At 37.4% G+C, this 27,425-nt stretch overlaps 1 protein-coding gene across 1 annotated transcript in view; it reads left to right on the forward strand.

The window, feature by feature from the left end:
• Nucleotides 1–27,425, forward strand: part of LOC122347986 (collagen alpha-1(XXV) chain-like) — a 165,041-nt gene that overhangs the window by 98,377 nt on the left and 39,239 nt on the right. Inside the window, exons 3-4 of the mRNA XM_043243221.1 lie at nt 80–124; nt 12,671–12,678. Coding sequence (XP_043099156.1) covers nt 80–124; nt 12,671–12,678 — 53 coding nt within the window. The remainder of the gene's footprint in view (nt 1–79; nt 125–12,670; nt 12,679–27,425) is intronic.

Here is a 27,425-nt window from a genome sequence, read left to right on the forward strand (position 1 = left end):
GAGATACATAAAAAGGAAATTAAATTGAAAATACCTCAGTATGCGCCCAGCATTTAAATAGTTTTCTTACCTGCTGTAGGTCCGCCAGGCAAAAGGGGAAGAAGAGGACGCAATGGAGACTCTGGTGAGTTTTAAACTGTTAAATCATTTGCTGTCCACAATCCTTGGGGTAGTTACTACATGTTTCCCTTAAACACAATTTGCAAGTGCTTGAGTAAACTTTTTAGTACACTTACATGTTAACATTGGATTCTGTGTCTAGTAACTAACATTTCAAAGGGTTTGGTTTATTATAGTTAAATTTTCACTGAATCTCCAGAGGTGCAGACAAAATCTAGTCTGTATCTGGTCTAGAGTACAGTTTTTAAAAGTTTAAGATTTGTGAGCCTTTTTGAGTCCAACCTATTCCAGTGAGTGTTTTAAGAAAATGTCACTGACTCATGATATTCAGTATTTGCTTTTGTCTTGTCCAGTACTTGAAAGCAACAAGTTTATTTCCACACACACTCACTGAATGTGTCTTGCAGTCTGTGCGCGAATACTGAATTAAATCCTCTTTTACGTGTTTTTGCTTCACAAAAATTGTGTCAAAAGCCTGGCTTGGGCAGTATTAATGTAAATCCCTGGCAAAGACGAGTTTTTATGTTGAAGGTGTATTACAGTAAGGAAGCCCTAGCGCATGTCCTGAATGAGTTATGGGATTTGCCAGTAGTACCCAGCTCGAAAAAACAACAATCGTCATAAACAGAAGGATCAAAGACAATGTTTCAGAGACTTTCTTTTTTTTTTTTTTTTCTTTTTTTTTTAAATATGGCCTTAGTGAACCTTAGTGTTTAGCCTTGAAAATGGTGTCCAAACAAATGGAAAAAGAAATATTATTTTATTAATTATTACTATAGCTTTATATCATGGTAAATACGTAAGAATATTTATATGCTGGTTTGGCTCATCTATTGCATTGCTATTGCATGCAAAAGCCTTAATCAAAAATCAAAATGGCAAGATGCAATAGAGGTTTGATTTCAATACCTTTAAGTTGCCTTTTCTAGTTTAAAGATTAAAACAAATTAAAATACTGACAAATGGTAGTGTTATACTGGACTCGCACTCGACCCAGACTCAACCCTTTGGGACTCAGATTTGAGTCAGACTTGGCCCATTTTGGACTTGACTCGGAGTCAGAGTTTTCTCCATTAAAGCTGTCTCTAAGTTTTGCCTCCATGTCACATTCTCTGTATGAAAACCTGGAATTGCATCTGCTTGCAGAATTATCTTCCTTGCATGGGTTATGCAGCAACATGACTCCAGCATGGAGGAATCTAATATTTTGTAGTAAAAGTGACCACTGCACTGGTGTGGATATTGTACTTAGCAATCACAGATCCTAGACTACGTGACCCAAATAAACATTTTTACTGCACTTATATTGCCATCTGTACAAGTAACAAATCTTCCATATTTGTTTTGACCAACTGAGGAAAAAAGCATTACGATAAATTGTACTGCCAGTGGTGATTAAATCTACAATTGGTTAGCTCATATCAAATTAAACCATACAAATAATAATTATTATTGTTTACAGCATTGTTTAACTATCAGTATAGTGTGTATTTCAGTACAGTCTGACAATCTAATTGTCATGCCAGGATGATACATTTAATAATTCTAGCTGCTGTGAGTAGAAGCTATGAATGATGGTCTACCTGCAGGATCCTCACATGTGATTAGTCTACTAGCTCATACAACTTCTTTATGTTTAAAGATGTGATGTTATGATGCAGAGCCATGCTTGAATTTCTCATGAAACCTACCTGAACCTCTCAAATTAGAAAGTAAATTACTGTGAATCGTGCAAAACAAAAGGTCATCGTTTTTGACAATGGCTGGTTATGTACTTGCTCAAATATTAAAGATAATTTGTTAACCACAAAAAGTTACGGACTGCAGATGTACAGATGCACTTTCTGCCCTGTGTTTTACTGAAGATATGTGCAATCTGGCAACCCTGTGTACACACGGATGGCAGAACAATTGCTGATAACATAAATACACACATGTGCTTGAGGTTAGCGAAGATGGTGACAAGTTCAGTTCCTGAAAGTCCCTGTGTCCCAGACCATTTTCTACAGTGATGCAGTTGAAAACATGCCCCAGCAGTTTTCGGCAGACTGAGGTAAAGTGACTTATCCTACCCCAGTGGGCAACTGCCATCAGGGAGGAGGCTGTGGAGCCTCCAGGCAAGACAAGTAGACTGAAAGACAATTTCATACATCAGGACCAAGTTAAACATCAGACTGCTCTACGAGTATATTTTACACAGATAAGCAATTTGCACTACAGTCTTTATTTGCACTGGTCTGCACTCCAATCTGCCAAGTTCCTTTATTTATTTCTGCTCTCCATATCTGTATATAATTGTATATTTCTTTATACATATTTAATTTTTATATTACAGAGTAATGCAATTTCAATTCTCTGTATGTATGTACTGTACATGTGGAAGATTTGACAATAAAGCAGACATTGGCTTGAGTTGGCTTGAGTTTTCTCTTTGTCTGGGTCCCAAGAGGGCAAGAAAAGTCATGGATGGACCAACACTGGACCCCACCCATAGAGATATAGATGGTCCCTCCAGCTAGCTGATATAAGGATCTTCTGACTCAGAGATGGGGCACCATATGGCATCTGTATCCAGATCTCTGCCCATTAGAGTCATGTTGTGCTTCTTGCAGCAAGGGTCCCCCTTTTCCTGAAGAACGGAATCCAGAGGCCCTGGTCAAAGGTTAATGCACGTTCTGTCTTTTCTTTGCTTTTGAAGACACACACCGCACTACGGGCCGATCTGGCTACAGAATCACACCTTATGTTTTGTCACTTTCCTTATATACTCAGACCAAACAAAGAGATCCCAAATTTAGTTGTAAAAAGCTTTTGGTGTTTAGGTTCCCGTGCTCCAAGATCACACCTGGCTGGAACACTTTCAGAGACCCAAAAGGAGGATTCACCCCTTTTCCACAGAACACAGTTCTACCAAGTTCTTAATCTTTTCCATAATATAAGTGATTACTGTGAAATTGAGACCAATTTACCAATCACACTGAGGCCTTTCAAATGAGACCAAACATGAAAGTGAAGAACAATAGGTTCACAAGACACATGACATATAATGCCTTATTCTTAATGAACCTTAAGCCAACTCTTCTGGGCAGAAGGAGGGGAAGCAGGAAGAGCAGAGGTGATGAGGGTGATGTAAAAACAACAGGGAGGGATGGTGTTGTTTACTCTCTGTTTGAAGTCTTTTTATTCCTTTGGATATCCCTCAGATTAGTCTTATTGCATTACAGGTTTTTGATTTAGCTCCTTACAGATTGGAGCAAAGGCTATTTCCCTCAAATATTTTTTAAATTATAGCTGAAATCATTGACTTTTCATTGATCATTGACCATATGCGAGTTCGCAAGAGAGTCTGAATCCGCATAAACTCATTGTCAGAAGTCAGTGATTTCAGTTATAATTTAAAAAAAAATGTATTGCAAAAACCCATCAATCTACTTTAGAAGACGTCTGATAACATCAAATCATACCTTCACCGAAAAGGTATGAAACTCTTGACTTTTATGACACTTGGTATGTGAATACACAAAAAAAAATTGATGATGATTGATTGACATGATTCAACAAATCTAAATTGTCATAAAAAAACACAGTCATAGTCTTTTGTCAAAAATGACAGATGATAGGAAATTAATGGCAAAAGGGAAGAAAATTAAAAAAAAATGCTGAAATGTTTTGAGTGTACAATCTACAAATCCCAAACAATACAGAAAAAAATTGCACAAACATTTTGAAACTACACATACACGGCCACACACATACATTTGTACACATACACTCCTATAAATTAGTGTAGCCTTTTGTGGTGATCCCCAGCTTATGAAAAGAGGGGGCACAGGTGGCTCCCACAGGACGCTGGAAGGTGTAGCATCCGTGGTGCTTTGGTAGGGATCCCAATTCATTGGTCACCAATGTAACTCAGATTGACTGACTGGTAAGGACTGAAAAGAGTATGTATGTAACACTTATACTCTGTAACAAAGAGGGAACAGGGATGTCATGTCTCGTCGCCACGGACGTCTCTGTTCCCTTCATCAGGGAACGAGGGTTACAAATGTAACTGAGACTTTCTCTTTCAGTCAGTTACATAGAATATGACAGATGAATTGGGACCCCTACTAAAATGCCATGGATGCTGTGTCCTGTGGGAGACTCCCAAGCCCCCTCATTTTGGCGTAGGTCCTGGCTCAACCACAAGAAGCCAGCTGCTGTTGCTAAGCACTACCCCCTCAGTAAGACTAGAACACTGGGGAACATTCCACATTCTAGTGAACAGAACGTATACTCATATGGACAGTGTTTCAGTGCATATGGAAAATTGTTGATTGAACCTTCTTAAGGTGGCAGAAGGACTGTTGGGGAAACAGGGCTCTGAGGATACTGTGTAAATATACACATGAAGTCATCTAGGGTACTTTAGATGGCTCCCAGCCCTTTATTGGTTCTCAAGAATTCATCGAGTCAGGGCCTGGAGCTAGATCTTCTGTCACATCTGACTGCCGAGGGGATGGAGAAGCTCAACAGGGTCTACTGCATGGACACTCTGGAGCAGTTAACAAGCCGACCCAAAACCGGGTCTCTCAGTGCATCTACTCATTTGAGGTGAGAATGCAGAAGGACACCAGTTCCACGCGAAGGCTATAGAACCTAGTCATTTAGAGCCTCTACCTCTTGGCCAGGGACCAGACATGGAGTTTCCAGAGGTCTGGACGTGGGAGCAAAGGGGTGCCCCGTCTCTGAGTCAGAAGATCCTACCTCAGAGGAATCGGCCAAGGAGGGGTTTCTGGGAGTTCTGGGAACCAGGTCCAGGTGGGCCAATAGGGTGCCACTATCAGGCTGAAAAGGAACACTAACCACTTTTCATTGCAGACCCAGTGTGGCTTAGGAATTCAGACGGCTGTTCCACTGAACCCTCGACACTGCTCAGCAGTTCCAACATTTCTCAGAGGGTGAAGGGTAGTTATTATGCCTTAAGTGAACTACCCACTGGCATGTTCTGACATCTAACTAAATAACCACAAAATACTGAAAGAACTTCACTGTGTTAATGATGACGACAGAGCATTCAATAGATTCATAATGGATAGCCCTTACCATGTGTTAATTATGCTCTGGCCTGCCACAATACTGTGGACACACTGGATCACACCTTAATCTACTCAAAAGTGTGTTCAGAATAAGTCAAATATAAAAATGTATTATCATTAGTCAGGTAAAGTTGTATCATGACAATTACGTAAACATTTAAAAGCCAACTCAGAGTTAAATGTCAATACAAAACATAAAATTCTCAGATAAACCTAGAGTAGATGCATACCTGACCTCTCTTGGTGCTGATCCACAATCTGATCTCGATACTAACTGAGAAACAGAATAAGAAACAAACATCTCCAGGTTACGAATGTGACCATGGTTCCTCGAAGGAACGAGACGTCAACTGACGTTTTGCGGAACACTCTCTGACAACTCTGAGCATATGTGCAATCAGACCAAAAAGATGGTGAGATGTCATAGGCAGGTGACATCATGAGCCAGGAAGCATAAGAGCACATGGAATGCTGCCGGCCTCAGCCTCAGATGCTGCAAGTGTGGTCTCCAGACGCGGCATCTCGTTCCTTCAAGGAACCATGGTTACTCGAATCTCGCCTGCAGGAACTCCAGAACTGAGCCAACGGGACAGTTAATTGGATTGAGCCGGCGGTCTCTACACCATGAAGTGAAAATCTTCCACTTCAGGGCAAACAGTTTCCTTGTGGATGGAGCTCTGGACTGGAGGATGGTCTCTACAACCTTGGTTGAAAGACCTGAGGCTATGAGCTGTACCCCCTCAGAGGCCACACCCACAGCCTCCACAACTCCGGGTGAGGGTGCACAATGGTGCCCCCTGCCTGTGAGAGGAGGTCCCTCCTGACTGGAATCTCCCTAAGAAGGCCCTCATGTCCGAGAACCATACCCGGCAAGGAGTAGGCTTACCACATCCCGGCGCACTCTCTCCAGAACTCCGGGAAGCAGAGCGATTGGGGGAAGGCGTACAGGCGCAGCCTTTGCCACACCAGCGCCATGGCATCCAGCCACAGTAGAGCTGGATGAACTAGAGAGAACCAGAGGGGATATTGCGCATTCTCTTGTGTCATGAGGTGGTCCACCTCTGCCTCGGGGTGGATCATTCACTCCCCGGGCCTTGGCACCTGTCTCGACAGTACATCTGCTTGCATGTTGCGATGCTTGCGAATGTGGACGGCTCTCAGTGGGAGGAGTCTGTCCTGGGCCCACACAAGGATCTGGTGCTCCAGCTTGTACAAGGGGCGTGAGTGCAGAGCTCCTTGGTGGTTTCTGTAAGAGACGACAGATGTGTTGTCGGTGTGCACCAACACATGTTAGTCTCTTATGTCCGGGAGGAAGTGTTTCAATTCTAGAAACATGGCCAGCATCTTCAGGCATCTTCAGGTTGATGATCCACTTGAGATGGTGGCCCCTTCACAGACTGAGGGCCAAGCGGCCATTCATGACCGCTCCCCAACCAGTGGGGGAACCATCCGTTGCAAGCAATATGTGGCGACAAGTAGTTCCCAGTTAACGGGGCCCTGCGACAGGAACTCAGGCTTCCTCCACATGTGTAAGGCACGTGCAGCAGGCCATGAAACTTTCATCATACGAAGCAAAATCTCTCGCGAGAGGAGGAACCACCTCAATGGCCTCCTTCACTAAGAGAGTATTTACTTCTTGTTCCATCACCAGAGCCTGCCCTGTGCCCACCACTGTGGGCAGTACACCTGCAAATGCAGGCGGAGGCCAACCAAACTCTCTCTACAGTGTGCAGGACCCAACGAGATACATTTGGCAGTAGTTTCCACGCTGCAAAATGATAAGTAAAGATAGCTATATAGCCTTCACACTAGTGGACAACATTGTCTGTTTATTTTAAGCACACATAGATTCTGATTGGCTGTCAATGTTTGTATTGTTTATCAGCTTGAAAAAAAAAGTTTTGAAAGTGTTTCTACTTATATTGCTTCTCTGTATTTTTATCATGGCTGTGAACTCTACTATTTTTCAATAGAAAAATTTGGAAATATATCTTTATCATGCTTGGAGTGAATGGACCGTTTGTCACTTTCACTATAACTTGTAATGCTCTGTGACACTTTTGTTGGTCGCACAGTTCATGTGCTAACTGTAATAAGCTGTGTGGCAGTGTGTACTCATAAGTGTTTTGTCATCAAAATTTAACACATCTTCAGGGTCACCTAAGAGTCTTCCTACCATTAAACAACTTCATTCTTCATTTTCAAAAAAAAATTATATAAAACCATTGTTTGACAGTGCAATTGTAAGCGATTTTTCCATTTCATTTTGAAGTTAGAAAGCTGTTGGGTTGTCCTAAAGTTAAGACAGTTTTTAGGATTTTTTTGTCAAGTTAAGAGGTTTCTGTAATATAACTTTCGTATTTCTAGTTGAGATAAGACAATGCACTTGCAAATGTTCTCCTGTAATAACTTTTGTTCTAAATGTAGTCCTAACTGAATTTACCATGGTTACATAACAGATAAGATAAGATTTTAAAGTTAGGATCAACATGAGACAGTAAGAAAGTAAGTCACACACACATTGAGCACATCGGGAATAAAAACACAAACAGTCCAGGAGCGTGACAGTTCACCCCCTTCTGGAAGGCGACCTCGCACTGTAGAAAGAGAGAGAGAGAGAGAGAGAGAGAGAGAGAGAGAGAGAGAGAGAGAGAGAGAGAGAGGAGGTGGAGGTGGAGAGATGGAGGAAGACAACAGACAGAGTTCAGGGTGGATCAGATAGAGGGAGGAGCCAGGGAAGAGACAGGAGGGACTTGGAGCAGAAGGAGCTAGGCAGGACACAGACCACCGCCATGATGACGGCTTATGGTGGTGGCCAAGGCATAGCAGATGGCATCGGCAACCGTTGCGGAGACTGGGAACTGGAAGGCCACAGTGGAGCTGAAGTGACAGAGGACAGAGGTGGAGGTGATGGGAAGGAGAAGCATAGCATATATAAGGAGTATATAAATATATATATATATTTGGTTTAAATCAAAAGAAGGTGTAATATGCACACATCCAAAAACTTCAAGCAGGTGCTCAATCACATGAAACACTTCACCTATCAATAAACAGAAATTGGCACACTACCACTAATGCTCCCAGGTGTTTGATGTGTTCCCTTAGTAAATATATTATTTGTTCTCAATATTCGGGAACAGGCCGTCTCATTAGAATGGACTACACATGCCACAAGTGTATGGAAAATAATAACTGTAATTTAAACCATCATTCCAATGTTTGGGGTCAGAAAGTTTTTTTACATCTTTGAAAAAGGTTTCTTTTGCTCATCAAGGCTCATAATCTTTTTATTAAAATGAAGTAAAAATACGGATATTGTGAATTGTTATTACAATTTAACACAACAGTTTTCTATGCTAAGCTGAATTTTCATTACCCCATTCTGTGTCTCACAATCTTTTAGAAATCATTCTGATATGCTGCTCAAGAAACATTGTTCATTATTATCAATGCCTTATCACTTACATTTCTGTTTCAAATAAACTTTGTACTGTTTTAAAAGCGAGAGACGCAGCTTGTCTGTTGTATTTTTATGCACACACAGCATTTACACAAATTTACATCTGGAATTAAAACATTGCTTTCATTTACAGTCTCATTTGACTATTATTTACTTTAAAACTAATTTGTAGTTTAAAAAGCAAGAAAAAAGTTAACAGTTAACAGTCATTTTAAAAATGTGACTGTGACTTTTAGCTAAATCTGCCTGGCTGGTTCATCAAAGAAAAAAAAGATTAAATTACGTTGATGGCCAACAATAGGGGATGCTAATGCAATCTCTTTTTCTTATAATATACCAAAACTGACATACAGGAGAGTGGGCTCATCGGGAGAGTGGGCTTCCTCTCCTCCGTGAAGTGATGTGAAGACTGTAAAGTTATGTAATTCCTACAGGAATCTCAGAATATTAGTAAATTTTAAATCAACTAGCACATTTCACTAATTATGTTACATTCATTGTGTTATAGATTTTATGTGATTTATTCATTAAAAATAACAAGAACTAAAAACTACTCAAAAATATTGTACAATATTCTTACCATGTATATACATATATTTAAGTAGATAGCTCAGTCCATTTTTACAGTGTGCTGTGCAAAATGAACATAACAGGCTAGAGAGTAGAATAGCATAAATTAAGATTTTTTTGTCTGTCCGGCACGCTGGGTATCTTTCAGTCAGTTTCTTTGTCTCTGTCGTTGATGTGCCAGCTCTCCCATAAAACATTTTATTTAATATTTTAGATAATACCATTCATGCTGCTGCGTGTCATCCAGGACAGATGCAAAAGCTAGCTGTAAATAATAATTCAGCTTTCATTCCCTAACTACACTGTGTGCCTTCAGTAAGGGTTTTTGTTAAATACTCATAATTTACTGTAAGTAAATTAATCAATCAACTTTATATATAGCACTTTTAACAATACAGATTGTGTGAAAGCACTAAACAGTATCAAAAAATGAATTGACAGTTTAGTTTAAATAGGATCTGTGTAATCAAATCATCGATAATTGGTAGAAATTATGTGTCCCCAACTAAGCAAGCCAGAGGACGACAGCAGGATGGAACCAAAACCCCCCAAAAAAAACTTGGCTCAGTTGAGCGGCCAGTCCTCCTCTGGACAGACGAAACGAGCACTTATGTAGTTCACCCCAAAATTTAAATGACCTCATATTTACTCACTCGAAGCAATCCTAGGTGTATTTGATTTTCTTCTTAAAACTCCAATTCAATTCAAAATGCAGCTATCTCAGATTGTATAAAGGACTTATTATGTGTGTATGCATGTGTGTGTTTGATTTCTGTGTTCTGGTCTCTGATGATGATTATGTTTTGGTGCTGATCCAAAATTTGATCTGGATATGGAAGAAACAGACACATATTAACATAAATGCTATTCACAAGAATGTGTCTGCCCCCCAAACAGTGTTAGGGAGATTGTTCCAGAGTTTGGGTGCTAAATAGGAAAAGGATCTGCTGCCCGCAGTCGATTTTGATATTTTAGGTATTATCAAATGGCCAGAGTCTTAAGAACGCAGTAGACTATAATGTGATAAGAGCTCAGATTTTGAGGAGCTAAGCCATTCAGGGCTTTATAAGTAATTAAAAAGATGTTAAAAATTTTGATGTTTGATAGGGAGCCAGTGCTGTGTTGACAGAACCGGGCTAATATGATCATACTTCAGACTAAGCTGTAGTCTGTTTATCAGGTGTGCAGAACAACCACCAAATAAAGCATTACAATAGGCCAACCTGGAGGTCATAAACACATAATTTAATATTTCTGTATTTGACGATGAGAGTATAGGGCACAATTTAGATATGTTTTTGAGATGAAAAAACACAGTTTTACAGATGATAGAAACATGGCTTTCAGGGGAAAGATTGCTATCGAACAGAACACCTAGGTTCCTAACTGATAAAAAAGAATTGGCCTTCAGCCATCAAGAGTTAGACAGTGTTCTATGTTTTTACATGTGGGGTTTTTGGGTCAGATTTTTTTTTTTTTCAGAATTTAGCAGTAAGAAATTACTTTTCATCCAGTTTTTTATATTGACTATGTATTCTGTATTCTGTCAATTTGGTGTGTCTCACCAGGCCACAAAGAAATATAGTGCTGAGTATCATCAGCATAACAGTGAAAGCTAATACCATGTTTCCCAGAGGTAACATGTAAAGCGTGAAAAGTAATGACCTGAGCCTTGAAACTTTACATATTGCACTTGTGATACTTCCTCATTTACTACTACGAACTGCTGACGGTCAGAAAATTATGATTTGAACCATGTTAAAGCACTTCCACTAATGCCAACAAAGTTTTCTAGTCTAATCAAAAAATGTTGTGGTCAATAGTGTCAAACACAGTACTGAGAAAAGGCAGATTTAATATCGGTCTTCAATTGACTACGTCTTTAGGGTCCAGACATGTTTTTTTTTTTAATGAGAGGCTTAATAACAGCCAATTTGAAGGTTTTATGGACATAGCCAATGAAGAATTAATAATAGCCAAAAGAGGATCTATGACTTCTGGAAGTAGCTTTTTTTAATAGTTTAGATGGAATAGGGTCTAACATACATGTTGTTGATTTAGATGATTTAACAAGTTTATACAATTTTTTTTCTCCTATTATAGACAATGAGTATAATTGATCCTCAAGGGATCTATAGTGCATGTGATAGTGTAGCTAAGTGCTAGAAAAGAGAGAGTACATAGTTTCTGTTACATCATCAATATTTTTTGCGCTATTGGATGTAAGGAATTTTGAATAATCAGGAAGATTACTCACAAAGTCTTTTGTGGTAGAAGTGATGGCAGTTGTAACAAGATGCATCATTTACAGATTTACACAAGACTAGAAAATGATCTGAAATATAATCACTTTGCTGCAGAATTTGAACATTGTTAACATCAATTCCATGTGACAGTATTAAATCTAGAGTTTGATTTCGACAATGAATAGATCCTGACATGTGTTGCCTAACCCCAATAGAGTTCAGAATGTCTATGAATGCTGTTATATGAGGCATATCTATTATGCACCTATTTTATTACCAACATGGATATTACAATCACCAACGATATGTACTTTATCTGCAGTTAGTACTAACAGGCCCTGGTGGCCTGTATAAAGTAGCCGTGTTCCTCTAGATAATGTTATGAGCAGCACCATAACTTCAAATCAGTTATACTTAAAGCCTGCCCTCTGCAAAATACTGAAACTATTGCTATATTATATTTCTATAAATATTGAGACTATTGTTGAGGTGAAACTTAACTACTCAGCTGTGGGGGGGGTCCACTTTAGACATTCTACTAACAGAAAGTAACTTTACAACTACAAGTCAACTAGCAAGTCATTAGACATGTAGTTGCAAATTAATAAGAATTAATTCACATGCAAAGTTAATAGAAAGTCTAAAGTAGACTATCAAACTAAAGTGTAACAGAATCTTAGGACTTTGGTCAGTAAAAGCACTGATTCATCAACAGAGGATTTAGTGTTGTCAGAGGTACCACCCATGTGGAACCAAACCTTGGACATTTTTTTTTTATTCAGTACAGAATAATATTGCAGTTGGGACTTTGGTCAACACTGTAGGGTTGAATGTGTCAGAACTAACACAAACCAGATCACAAATTAATCACCTGCTCTCTGAAGCAGTTATAAAACTATTGGGAAGCTCTGTTTTACAGATTTTATTACTAATGATTTTATTTCTGCACGGATGCAGAAGTATGATTCCTCTCTTTTTGTGCCATTGAAATTAGTATTCAGAAGTCCCTCTCTATCCCTGCAGGGATGCTGTTTATCAAAAAGAAGGTCATTTTCAGCAAGTAAAATGCTGGAACATGGGGGTATAAGCAACAGCTGCTTGATGTCTTTTATAAATGTGCAAACTAACTCACCTGGAACAAATTTGAATAAATTGTAACTATTTGTTCTTATTTTCTGCTTTCTCCACAGGACCTCCTGTAAGTACCATGGCAACAAGCTGAGTGCTTTGTGCATGACTAATTCAACATTATAACAGGTAGAATATTGTATATCACAATCAGACTGACACAATCTTGTCTATTTGAATGGAAATTACATCATTATTGTTTCCCCTTTTTAAATACTGTTTTACACATAGTTAATTTTTTTCAATTCATATGGATTCCTGTGACACCCTACAGAAGCTATAAAGATTTTAAGGTTGCCAGATGTTGCAGAAAAAGAGAGCGAGAGAGAGAATTTATTGTTAGATGCTTTGTCCTAGTTGTAGCCAAAGGTTTTGAATTTTATGTTATAATTTTTAAGTCTGATAGTGAGAATAAAGACTTACTGTATTTTTTACATGGGCTGTATCAGAAAAGTAATTAATTCTCTTGAATCCTGACCAAAACTGTCTGTCTACATAAATGAACTGTAATGTGAATAATGAATATTATTTGCCAATGAACAATAGGGATGTATGTGGTTTTCAGTGGCCTTTTTCCATTTACAGGTCATTTGAGTGCTTATGGTTCCATTTAATTGGTTGTCATAGTTTTGCAGTGTAATGACAGCTTATTATTCAGGAAATTCTAAGAATAACAACCCACCTAAAAGGTTAAAAAGAGATTGGAAAAACAGTCATATTTAAAACTATATATATGAATATGCCAGTTGGAACTAGTTTTAGAGGAATGACATGTCCAATTTATAACAGGAGTTGCCAACCATTATTTGTACTAGTGTCCATATGGCAATGAAATATTTAGGGCCAAAAAGAAGTATCCTGGAGATGGAGGCCCATGCACCTATAAAAATGATTGCCTAGGGCATCATGCATGTGCGTAAATAAATAAGTAAATAAATATGTAATAAATAAGTTATGTTATGTGAAGCTTGACCATAAAACTATTCAAAAGTGTTTTGTTTATTAGGTTTTATTGTGATTTATATGTTGTACACATCTGAATGAATAAGATGTCTATTGATTTGTGGTTTGTTACGATATACCAATATTTGTTCAAGATACAACTATTTAAAAATCTAAGGGTGCAAAATGTTCAGAAAATCACTAAAAGTTATCCAAAAAGTTCTTAGCAATCCATAATACTAATAACTTTTTTATATGTACGGTAAGAAAAATGACAAAATATCTTCACGGAACATAATCTTTAGGATTATCTTAATGGTTTTTTGGCATAAAATAAATGTCAAATAATTTTAACCCATGTAATGTATTGTTTATTGCTACGAGTATGCTACTTATAACTGGTTTTGTGGTCCAGGGTCACATATTAACACATTCTTCAAAAACGTTTTATTTAACATGTTACTTCTATAAAGAATAAAAAAACGGAATAATGTGATTAAAAGAAGTTTTATGAAGATTGTTACAGAATTAGTCATTACTGTAATGAAGATGCTGAGGTTGGGTTAGAATCCATATGTGGAAGTTTATTAGCGATAACTATCTTACATAGAAGTTAGGAAACAGGCAGAGAGTCAAAACCAGTGAAGCAGTCCAATTTGTCTGCAGGTATAAGGTTATCCAAAAGACAAGAACAATAATGCAGGCAATGGGTCTAAAAACATGCATCAGTCCAAATCAGGCATCAAAACAAAGGGTAATAAGCAAATGAGTCAGAAAATCAAGCAGAATCATACACAGGGTAGCATAATCAAGAAGAACAGGAGAATAACGCTTGGTAAGGCAGATCAACTGGCAATACTTTTACAATTAGCATGTGAATGATCTCTTGTTAAATTTTGCTCAGCGGAGGTTAGTTTCTAGATGGATGTACATGGATGTAATTTACTCACCTTGAGTAAGTTTGACTCACATGAAACTTACTTTTCTGCATTGATGTAGAACTGATGTTCAAATGAACAGGATAGTACTTTTCTGACATGGTTGATATATTCTGTCTCTGTCTTTGAGAATACAAGGATGTCATCAATATAGGTGATTGGTGGATTGCAGGGTTGGATGGGAATCTTATTTTTTCATGTTATTTTTATGTAAATATAATGGTCAATGTGGCATCACCAAAAATTATTGAGGTCATGTACATATATTGTGTGATAAGTCGCTATAATTTGGTGCAAAAATGTTGATGAAGATGAAAATGAAGACGTTGAAAATTTCAAGTTATTTTATTTCTGGAGTAACAAATGCCCTCAAGCAAACAGAAGCCACATTAAGCACATTATATGTAATATTAATATGTGTGTGTGTGTGTGTGTGTGTTTGTGTGTAAAATCACAAAATAAAAAGGCCCTTCAAAATGAAAGAGAAAGATACTTAGCACACCATAGCAATATTTTTGAACATCATGTGCATTGGAGCCCAACAGAATGTAATGGAGAATTCTAGCATCTCGATTTTTATTTAAGAAAATTTAAAACATTCTCAGGAAACAGTTGTGTCCTCTCTGTTTTAGAGAAAAAAATATCTCTGTTATCTACATGATCAAGATTCAATCCAACTTGTACTATTTGTAAAATTGTTTTTGTTTTTTTTTGGTGCCGCACAGAGACCAAGAGCATGCTGCTGCATGTTATGCCAAACCATGCATTATCAGCTTGCAATCAATTTAAAAGAACAGCTTCTAATTCGCCATTAACACAGAAGTATGAATATAAAACAACACACATATCAATAACAGTATTGTTTGTCCTGAAGCTTATCATTAATCTTGTATTGACCCAATTACTCACCAGTCCAAAAAAACACGTGGAGCCCCAATCAATTGCATGGGTTATGTGGTGCCTAAACATGCTATTGATTTGTGTTGAAACATTCAAAAACTTCACAGATTTGTTGAAGGAAATAACCCACAGAACATCAGATTGCTGAAACTCCAACCGATAGCTCTGCCGTCAACAGTGTCATTAAGAATGTACACTTCTTTTCCTCTGACTCAAACTTTTCCCTTCATAATTAAAATAGGTCTTGACTTGACAAATGAAACCCTTGCATTGTTCAGCCATACCATCAAATATTGTCAGGAAGAGTGAGGCTTACAGCTTTCAGAGTGGGCGGTGGAAGAGATTGGATGTACCTGCTTCAGGTGCTGGATGACAGATTGGAGCTTGGTTAGCTGCTCTTGGTAGCTCCTTAGCATGTTACTCTGTTATGAGAAAGCAGTTTGCAGATTAGCACTTCTACAGGATCCACGGGAGGTGAAGTATCCTGTAATGAAAACTCTGAGGATACAAATGCGGAAGTTTATTAGAGATAACGATTTCACTTTATTCTGATGGACCCTTTTTATTCTGTGTAACATTGAACCTATATTTCTACTAACTCTCATTAGAGTGTTAGTAGAGTATTAGTAGACTGGGTAACACTTTAGAATACTGTTCATTTACTGATCAAAATTCTAAAGTTAAAATCATCATAACTCCCTAATATCAGCTGACATCATTGTACTCTAGTGAGAGTTCATTGACATGTAGTTGCAGCATTATTTAGTGTCAACACAGTTTTCAAAAGGGACCATCAAAATAAAGTGTTACTGAGATAACTATCTTACACAGAAGTTGGGAAACAGGCAGAGAGATGAACCAATGAAGCAGTTCAATCTGTCGGCAGGTGCAGAGGCAATCTAAGAGACAAGAAACACACAAAATAGTCCAAATCAGGTCTCCGAACAAATTCCTTGAGTCAAGAAAATCAAGCAGAATCATACACCGGGTAGCATCTAGGAATAACATTAGAATAACACTTAGAACTGGCAATACTTCACAATGAGCAGTGGATGGTCTTAAATAGTGAACAAACAGGAAATGAGTTTAGAGGAGTGTAGTAGCTTGGTGCCACAATTATCCCTTTTCTGTTCAATTCTGTTCTTTTGGCTGAGCAGCTTTAGGGTTGTCACACAGAAAATGTTGCTTTTTGCTGGAAGGAAATAGAGTGTGATGTTTGAAATGGTTTACATACTCACCTAACCACAATGATGTCGCAAAGCATGAATGTGTTCAGTTGTGCTAGACTGGAAATTACATGTAAAACCATTTTCCTTTCGGTTACCCAAATATGCAGCAAGTCAATGGAAAAGTATATTTTAAGTGTCAAGTGTCATTTTAGGGCCCGTTATATCTTTACTGGTCCATGTTATGAACAATGCTGTTGAAGGATAAGGAAGCATTGCTTCTTTCGTTGTCCCTTTAGCTAAATACCAACAGTCATTTAACATGTAAAATACTAGCAAAATGAGCTACACAAGTACACTAACAAATAATGTTTTTATTATATCAATATAAAGGAAGTCTTTTAAAGAAGTCAAATATTATACAATGTGCTTAAGAGTAAAAGCCACACATTTGGTCACATGCATAATTTAGTGCATCTGTTAAAAAAAAATTATGCAGCTGCTCTTTGATGCTCTTTGACACCTGCTAAACTTGTGGCTAATTAGCATGTCAGTGAGACAGACAGGGTATGAACACACAGGAACTGACAAAAGTACTGTATACTGTATGTATGGAAAAGCTAATAATTTGCTCTGAAGCACTGATTATGTTTGTTTACTACCGTCAGTATACAACAGTCAGGATGCTCAGTGGAAACTAATGAGGCATTCAAGAATTGCTAAAAAAAAGTCAAATATCTGCAAGTGAGTGTATCAAGTATGTGTCTGTTTTTTATCCTTGCCTGCTGACAAACAGCATTTTTTTTAACTTGCCTTTTGTTTATTAAATTTCATATGAGGACCTAAGAAGTTAAATATTTCATAGCTTGAATCTGCTCTGGAAACTAAATAGGCCACATATAATCCACCACAAATAATTGTAGTTTATTTTGCAACAAACTATATCAAATTATTGTGGAATTTTCATTTAGCAAGAAACTAGCAAAAAACGAGTAACTGAAGAAAGTAGTAAAGGCATTCCAAGAAATACCATTGTTTTTACAGTTTACAGTTACAAATACACATTCTCACTCTTAACTTGTTTCATATTGCAGCTTGGTCAGGAACGCTTGGCAATGCATTTTTCGATGTGAGGGTCCTCCGTTGTTTTTGGTTGTTTATCTTAATTTAATGGTTTGCACATGTATGTAATAGGGATGGGTGATATGGCCTAAAAAATTACCACAATAATTTCAGGTATTATATTATTTATTATAATATAATAATTGTCACAGAGTGGCCAGGCTCAATCACCACCCAATCCCAGCGATTTTAATTTCAAGCAGCCCCACCCCTGGTTCAATAACCTCACCCAGCATAAAGCACATGCCACAGCTTATCAGTTTGTCAGTGCTCATTTACACGAAGATAAGATTGCCTATGTAATTTTTATGCTAACAGGACCGGCACTGCAAAGTGCAGAATCCATCTGGGGACAGATGGGTCTCACCATACAGACTATACATGACTACATGACTTCTTCTGGACATTTTTGCCAGGCCAAACGTATTTCATGTCTGTTTCCGAATATGCATTGACAGCAATGGTATCCAGATGGACGAGAGGACGGTCAATACTATTACCTCCTGGCCCAAACCCACTACTGTCTCAAACTCTAACGTTTCCTAGGATTCTCCAATTTCCACCACTGTTTCATTTAGGTAACAGTACAGTCTCTGTCCTGGAGCCTTGAGGCCAAGCATTTCAGGTATTAAAGGATGCTATTACCTCTGCTCCCATTCTAGTGCATCCTGCTCCTGAGAAACTCTTTGTTGTGAAAGTGGATGCTTCCACAACAGGAGTTGGAGCAGTGTTGTCGCAGCAGCAGAGGGTGCCACCCAGACTCCATCCCGCCTCCTTTTCCTGCAAGCTGAGCCTGGCAGAATGGAATTAAGATATTGGCAACAGGGAGTTGCTTGCCATCAAGCTAGTGCTGGAGAAATGGAGGCATTGACTGTTCACTCTTTCACAGTTCTCACTGAACACAAGAATCTGCAGTATCCGAAAGAGGCAAAGAAAATGAAGAGATGGGCATTGGTCTTTACATGCTTTAACTTTTCTATCTCCTATCGAATCTAAAGTCGGACACCCTATCCCATCTCTTTATAGAATATCTATAGTATACCCAAGACATGTCACTCTGTCAGTTCTGAATGGGGAAAAAAACATGACCACACTATTTAACAAAGCCCAGCTTCTGAGATAATAATCAGGTCCCCAATGCATCTACCAACGAAGAAAACGTGAAAAAGAGTAACCCAGTTTCTTTGTTTTAGTATGCAATGTTCTGAAAAAATGAGCACATCTGATCTCGCCCCTAATGATGTTGCAAAGGGATCTCATTCTAATATTGCCATCTCTTAATCTGTAAATTTCCACCTGCTACACCTTCATTTTGATTTTGCAAGCTACAGCTGTGTAGCAGTTCTAATGCCATGGCAAATATTTAAGCAAAACAGGCTAACAGAGCCTCAGAAGAGACAAGAGCAGTAGATTTACAGATTTATTTACAGTTTATTGCTGCTGCCACACAGATCTAAAATAAATGTGATTTCTTTCCCAGCTGTATATCTTCACAGACATAACCAACTGTAACTTGTGTGAACTTGTAAATTTGTGTGTGAATGAGAATTTAGTTTAGCATTCACATGCTTTGACAGCCGTTTTCTGTCTGTGTCCTTCAGATATTTCTACTCAGAAAACCATATATCAGAAGTTTAAACTAATATGGTTTAAAATGCATGATGTCAATGTGATAAACATGATCATTAGAACCAAAATTTATGTTTTTAGCAGGTACTAGCTGTAATGTTGCAGCTCTACTCTGGAAAGCGTGCGTGGAGCAACAGCTCATTTGCATTTAAAAAAAACTGGCACCAAAATCTATTTGAAGTGTTTCTGCCTCCACTCAAAATAGGCATTTTCAAAATTAGATAAATGATCTGTAGGATACAAACTTCACAGACACATTCTGGGGACACCAGAGACTTGTATTACACTTTGTAAAAAGGGGCATAATATGTCACGTTTAATACTTTTTTAATTAATTACGTTGGTAGTTATATCTTGTGTTTTATTGATAAATGGTAGGTTTCAGGGAAGGAGTTGGGTTAAGTGCTCATAAATGTGTAAATAATGTATATAAATAAAACTGTTGTGGCTGTTTACATTGCGTTTACATATTGATTCAAGGGTTTCTTATTTAAAGCAATGGAGGACCTGCACATTGAAAAATGGAGCTAAAGGGTCCTGACCAAGCAGCAACATGACGAGTTGGGAGTGAGAATATCAACCCTAGTGATATTCAGGAAAACAACACGATTGGTAGGGTGATGTTGCTTTTATACAGCAGTTGAAGAAAATGATGCATTGTTACATTTTATACAAAGTATATATCACCAGTTACTGCTATTTTTTTCCTCTACCAACAACAAGAGATTAGTTCAAGTAACAGACAAAATTGACACATTACTGATTGAATTATCATGTTTGAGTGAATGGTTGAGTATTAGTTGAGTATAAGTCATGATCTTGTTTCATTCCTGAATTAGTGTGTTTGCTAACTGTCAGTGAAGAATAGATTATCTGTTCCTCCTAAAATCAAATTTAAATATATTCATTGATAATCTGAGTTAAAAAAAGAAGAAAATATTTTGTCAATGAGGTACATGTACGCCACTTTTTTTTTAATTCAGTAAATGACTAAATACACTTTGCATGGCCTTTTATCTGTCTTTTGAGCTCTTTATGAATCATACTTTTATGAATCATACTTTTACATTTGATTGCATTTTGTTCTCCCAGGATACAGAAACATACAGCAGAGATTTCTGGGAAAAGGCCCTCTAGATCTTTCAGAAATTGTATGCATAATGATCAAATGTTCCTTCATTTGAATAACAATGAGTCTGCCTGCTGACTCAAGCTGTTTTACTTGTCACAGCGTATATGAGTTTGACAAAAAAAAAGACCTAGACCCAAAGACTGGCCCAAAGTGCTTGTGCATGTTGCGTTATTGAATTCAATAAAGATGTTTATCATTGCCTATAATCTGTTCACATATTAATGTGGGCCAAGTTTGGAAACAAATGAGCAATTATGTTTTAAGCTTTAATACTGAAAGTACTACTCATATTAAAAGTGTTAGCAACGTTTTGTCTGTGATTTTAATGGGCCTTTTTACAAATCTGTTAAAGCCACTCCATAAATGTGAGGACCACAGGAGGATGAATCATGCTGAGAGGTGACGTCCAGAAGTCAGTGGCCCTTCCTGCCATAGAATGACTTGCTTCATTAGTGTTTGCAGTCCTCCTTGGTCACACCACCTTAATTACAAGGTGACCCAGAAAATTTACTTTTGCCTGACTACATGCAGATCCCCCAAGGTCTTTTATGACATGACCAATGCTGCAAAGACACCCCTTCCCCCTTGACGTTCCAAGAGACACACACATGCAGCTGTCATTAAAGCTTTTTTGTTGAAAAGTAATTACGATATGCTTTGGATATAGGAACCAGATGGCATTCCCTGCCTTGTTTTTCAGTGTGGTTTTCCTATCCTACCCTAACTTCACTCACTGGGATTCTGCCAGGGAGCACCAGCCACTTGTGGTCATCTGTTCCTTCCTTCTCTGCTTTGAATACTACAGCCATTCCTCCATCGGTTTTCCCTTTGGAAGTTGTTTGCTGTGGAGCCCTGCTAATATAATTGACAATTATCATTCTCAACTAACCTAGACGTGTGTACTTTTATACTTTGCCATCTCACTTACCATCATTTGAATTTTAGGGGGCTGACCAACCTATTACAGGGGACAGGTGATATGGCTTTTCTGGGTCCTAATGAAAAGTCAGCAACTTACTTTAGTTAAAATTTTCTCAATGCTTATGTAAACTGACACCCCGTTTTACCTTGTCAAAAAACAATTTCGGAACATGTCCTTTTAAATGCTAATGAGCTCTGCTCACACTGGTCCTCTCTTCCGTGGTAAGACCAACCTTCCTCATAAGACTGTCAACTTTAGCTGCATTTAGCTGCAAAACTTGCTAACTAGCACATTAATAGGAAAGGCAATTTGCAAAGATTCAAAAAAGGCTGAAGGGTGCATTCCCTTCAAAAACAAAGAGAATAAATGATGACTGCTATGTAAATTATTACATTTAAAAAAACACCTCAGTCGCTTAACAAACATTCTTACTACGCAAAAAAACAATGGTGGACTGTTGACATCTCACTCAGGGCCTCACTCAGCTTTGTTTTATTGCAGGTGTAAGCAAAAATAACAATAGCAACTAAATACAACATTGGATGACGGTATGAGAATAAAAAAAATAATACATACATATGGGGCATACATAACTAGGGCTACTCACAAATCAGGCAAACAACTGGACTTTATTTACACACCACAGTGCTTCTCTGATCATATACTGGTTGCTCTACTGCACATCTCAGATCACTTCCTCCTCACTATTACAAGCCCTCATTGATGGCTTAAAGTGAGTTTTAAGCAAAAACATTTTTTTTTATCATGGATGCTACTGTTGTATTGTAAACATTATATATTGTAAGTTTGTAAGTTTCCTGGCTTAGAACTTGGAAGAGTAATGCTGTATATTGAACAGCAGAAGATTTTAAATCCATATACGAGATACAGATCTCAGGAAAAATGCATTGCTGGTCAGCCCCACTTAGCATGCAGGAATAAGTTAGCAGAAGCCGTTCAGTTGTTTTGGGGTAGGTATGAAAGCAGTGTTTGTCTGAAGTTCGTCCTGGTAAGGAAGTAATGGCATACACATTAATGTACATACGTAATGTACGTTTTTGCTTTGTTCTTTGTCAGTGATTTGCTTTACCTTTTCACATTATGCTCATTGTGAAATGGCGTTTACATCTTGTTTAGACACTATCTGGCAAGCTCGTACCACCCATTCTGCCCTTTGTCTGTCTAAAGTGCTGAAATCCAAAAATTCCATTGACCTAAAGTGTATCAGTCCTCCTCTCTTCCTTCTCTGCAAATGTCTCCACTGCTAAAAGACATATTATCGTAACAAAATTAACAATTCGTCTAACTCTTGCATGCTCTTTAAAACAATTAAATTTTTTGACCTCAAAGTACACTGGTACAATTTGTCACGCTAAACTAAGCAAAACCCTCGTAACTAAGCAACAGAAAAAGGAAAAAGTTCAGTCTTTTTTTCACTTTAGGATTAGGGTTTTGCATTTAAATAATTTTAACTTAAATAAGAACTTTATTTTTTCTCCATACTGGCTCTTATTTTGTGTGTCTGTGAGTCTACGTTCTCCTCCCACTTAGGAACATTTGAAAAAGCAGCATAGTAGCATATTGAAACTTGTAATGAGATGCAATTTTAAACCAAAATAATGACTAATCCATATTGATATATCGACCGGCCCTAGTATATTTAATGAAGTCCCTGGTGGTATTTAAAAAACTTTTCTAAGGTTGGGAGGTCTGCTCACATCATTAACACATCCCATCACACTGATGATTTTCCCTCGGCATTTAGACTGGCTCCCAACTACTTAAGCCACCCTTAATCCATCTCTTTTAAAGAACTACAGAACTGGTTTCTCTTCTTCCTTTCATTGCAAAAACACTTGAAGGGGTTGTGTTCACAACATCTAACTTACTGGGTCCCTTAGGTTACAGTTCTTGAACTATTTCTCTTCTCTGTATACATGCCATCACTAGGTTCTGTCATCAGACACATGGCATTTCATATCACTGTTATGCTGAAAACACTCAATTCAACCTATCATTCCATCCTGATGTCCCGACGATAGCTTAGCATCTCAGCTTGCCTAACAGACATTTCTTGCTGGCTGAAGGACCATCACTTTCAACTCAACATTGTCAAGACAGAACTGTTATCCTGGACACACAGGCAGTAGACCGACACTCTTGCTTCTCCAAGCTCAGTACTGGTGGCTGTCCGTGACATCCACAGATTCTCCAGTGATCCTGTTCTTCTCGGGAGCTGGTCTGTTCAGAAGCTCTTCAAAATGTTCTTTGCACCTTCTTTTCTGCTTTTCTTCACCTTTCATGGTTTTATCTTCCTTGTCTTTCACTGTCCTTTTGGTCTGGCATTGTCCTGTCTGTCCTGTCCATGTCTTCTTTAGCTTGAGCTTTAGGTAAGCCACCAAGAAGCGATGGTGCAAAGCAACATCTGCTCCTCTCCTGTCATGTACATCTTGCAGATCTCCAGAACTTCCTCATGATGCACACATGATTTATCTGGTTTTGGGTAAACATGTCTGGCGATAACAAAGGTTACCTTGTGTTTCGGTGAGTGAAGATAATTCCACCTATACCCAGTTTGCTTGTTTTACATAGGTTGGCATTTCTCTCTCCGTTGTCATTCACCTCACCTAGACCCTGCTGTCCCATTACCCCTTCGTATCCTTCTTGGCATTGAGGTCGCCCGTGAGAACAGTGATTTCTCTTACTGGGAAGCTCTGGATGACTTTCATGACAAAAAATATATAACGTATATGTAAAAACACTTTTATACTGGCAGTCAGCACCATTCACATTTACAACATTCAGGGCATTTACAACATTTAAGATTAACAGTGCAATTTATCATTAGAGTGCAATTACCAAAAAAATGTCGATCAGAGAGGATAATTCTGCAGGTGATTTACTAACAAAGTGCATATTAAAATGTGCATATTAAAGCCATCATTTCCATAATGACCAGTGCAGTCTGCAAAAAGGAGCACTTACTACTACCTGTTTGAAGACTTTCCTTTTTGGGGAGTTAAATAATGGTGCAAATACCAGCAATTTGATGAGTGCAATGTTAGTAAATGCTGCATGATTCATTTTAAATGACCCTGACAAGCTGCGCAAAACCACATTCATTATCAATGTGGATTTGCACAGCTCGTCAGTGAATTATAATAAATATATAAATATAGTATTTCATTTACATTTTATTGGAAGTGTAAAAATTAGAGTTATTTGTGTTTGTCACAACTCAATAGCTTTAGCATTCTGCCCGCTTTAAATCAGACACAGAGGAAGAATGCAATAAGCAGGGCCACTTTATCTTAATGAGAAACATCTGCAGCCCACACAGCTTACAAATTTATGTTGTGAGAACATTTTCCCAATGTTCTAGTTTGGTTGCGGAAATATTATTTGGAATGTTCCAAAAACATGGAAATGTCCAACTTAACATGAATGTTATTTTACAGTTAGCATAATGTTCCTGCAGTGTTCTTGCAATCTAAATTTTTTAAAACAAAATAACGTTCTATGAACATAAATTATGAACGTTCCAAGAACGTTAAAATGTCCTGTTTGCTTAACATTCCTAGAACATTATTTTAGGGTTAGCATAATGTTCCTGCAACATTCTTGTAACCTAAATTTCATAAAAAAAAATAACATTCCAAGTTGATATCCAGTAAAATACAAATGAAAATGTCCAGTTTGCCTAAAGCTGCTAGAATGTTATATTACAGTTTACATAACGTTCCTGCAATGTTCTTGCAACCTAATTTTCATTCAAAATATTATGTTTTATGAATGTTTACTTGGAACGTTCCAGGAACATCAAAGTGTCCAGTTTGTTGTTGGAACATTATTTTATATGGCTAGCATGTCGCTACAGTTTTATTTCCACCTACATTTTATTAAAATACAACATACCCAAACATTTGTTTGGAACATTTCTTTAATAAAATATAATTTTTAAGATTGTTTATTAACACAAACTTCCAGATGCGAGTATATAATTCCATGTACATTTCAGCAGGCCTGAATTAATCTATATTATTAAATATAATAACTTTCAAAAATCTCATTAACACATGGAAGAAATTGGTGAAAATTGTATATAAAATAATAATAATAATAATAATAATAATATAGTTGAAAATATATGGCAATGAACTATAACTTCACGGCTAAGTATAAATGAATCTCATTTCTGTATTGAGAACTTTGAATGAATTTGTGTGTGGGGTGTTGGTGCAGACTAAACGTTAAATGCGACTGGATACCTTTTTGCAACAAATTTGTTTGCTATGTTCAGTAATGTATTAATGGACTGATTTTATCAAGTTGCAAGAAAAGCAAGAACATGGATTTAATTAGTTCTGGTTATTTACAATTATGTATTGCTGCCAAGGTGTTAGAGATAAGGTGTGTTTGGTAGATCGCAATCTAATTTGTTTGTCTAATAAAGTGCTTCAGTGACAGATCAGATACATGTATGAACATTTATGAGTCAAGCGCATGGCACATGGCAGTCCTGAATAGTCAGTAAAATAAAGGCAGATCCTTGTATAACTCCAGTAACTTCAATTTGATGTGCAGTTAAACAACTTAGCCATTCCAAACAAAGAGAAAGAATCGAAAATTGTGTGTTATATGGTGTTCTGCCTTGGTTTCTCCGATAAAGGATAAAGGATAAAGGATATTTTGAATGTCGGAAAAACATCAATGAATTATTTTGAAGTTACGGTATTTTGCCTTTGCATGGCAGTCTACACATGCACACCACTGGAAATATGTCATAATAAAGCAGTTAAGTGAACTGCAATGTCAATTTTATACCAATTTGAAAATCCCAAAATCCCTTGAAATATAATAAACGTTTAGAAGTTATTAATAAAGTTATGAATGGCAAAAGTTGTCTTGTTACATGCTATTAGCTGATTAGCTATTAGCTTAAACTTTATTAGCTAAATCCTTAGGTAAGGAAGAAAACAGGAAATAGGTAAGATTAATAGTTATAGTAAGTGAAGTAGTTATAGTAGGTGCTGGATAAGGATGCTAACATTCACCCATTAACTGACAGTAAAGAATTTTAGCAATTAGCATAGCTAAATTGTTTACGAATAATTTCTATTTTTTTTTTATTCTAAAAATGCTGCATGCTGTAACAAGACTCGGCCTTGTCCAAATCCATATGCAGATGTTTATTAGAATCCACAGCAAATATATCCAAAACAGTAGGCAGAAAATGCAAACGTTGGCAGGAAAAGTTCACAAACCAGAAGGCAGTCCAATCAAAGCATCAAAGTAAGGAACAATCTGTAAACAAGAACAAAACAAGGCAGACAATGGTCATACACAATAGTCAAGAAGAAAGAGAAACTGCTCAGTAAGTCAGGTGAACTGGCCACACTTCACCTCGGCCTGTCAATATTCAGGGGAGGGCTCCCTCTGCTGGTGTGGCGTTACACAAGGACAAAAAAAACTGCATTGTCAATTGGCATTGAGAGGGGAAAAAAGTTGTTAGTTATTCCTTTACATTTTACATAAATTTTAAATTAAAGCACAAGTTATAATGCCATTATTATCAATTAGAAATAAATGTCTAGCCAAAATGAACTGACCTAAAACAAGCATTCATCACAAATACAAGTGTTTTCCTATTTGTAATACATCGCATGGTTTTTTTTTTTTATCGTGTCAAAGCCCAAACTAAAACCCTTTTGAATCTTGAAAATAAAGACTATCTAGACTTTCAATGGAAAGACAAAAATGTTGAAACAATATAAAAAACCCATTTGTCTGAAGATTAATTAAATTAATAAAAAAAAACCTGAGTGTGCGTAATCCACTACAGAATACGTTTTTTTTTAAACAATACTGATTTCAGCTAAAATATTGGCAAGTAAATAAAAAGTTGTCCTGACATTTGGCCTACCTTGAAAAACCTGCTTAGTCTTCTTTACAGATAGTAGTAGATCTGCAAAGATCAAAGCTTGTATCACTGATGCCATTATTGTTCCAGCACAATTATACAGTTCTTACAGCACAACATATCCTGGGCATATTGGAACATGTGTG

Source organism: Puntigrus tetrazona, chromosome 7 (assembly GCF_018831695.1).
Source record: "Puntigrus tetrazona isolate hp1 chromosome 7, ASM1883169v1, whole genome shotgun sequence".
In the NCBI taxonomy this organism is placed as follows: Eukaryota; Metazoa; Chordata; class Actinopteri; order Cypriniformes; family Cyprinidae; genus Puntigrus; species Puntigrus tetrazona.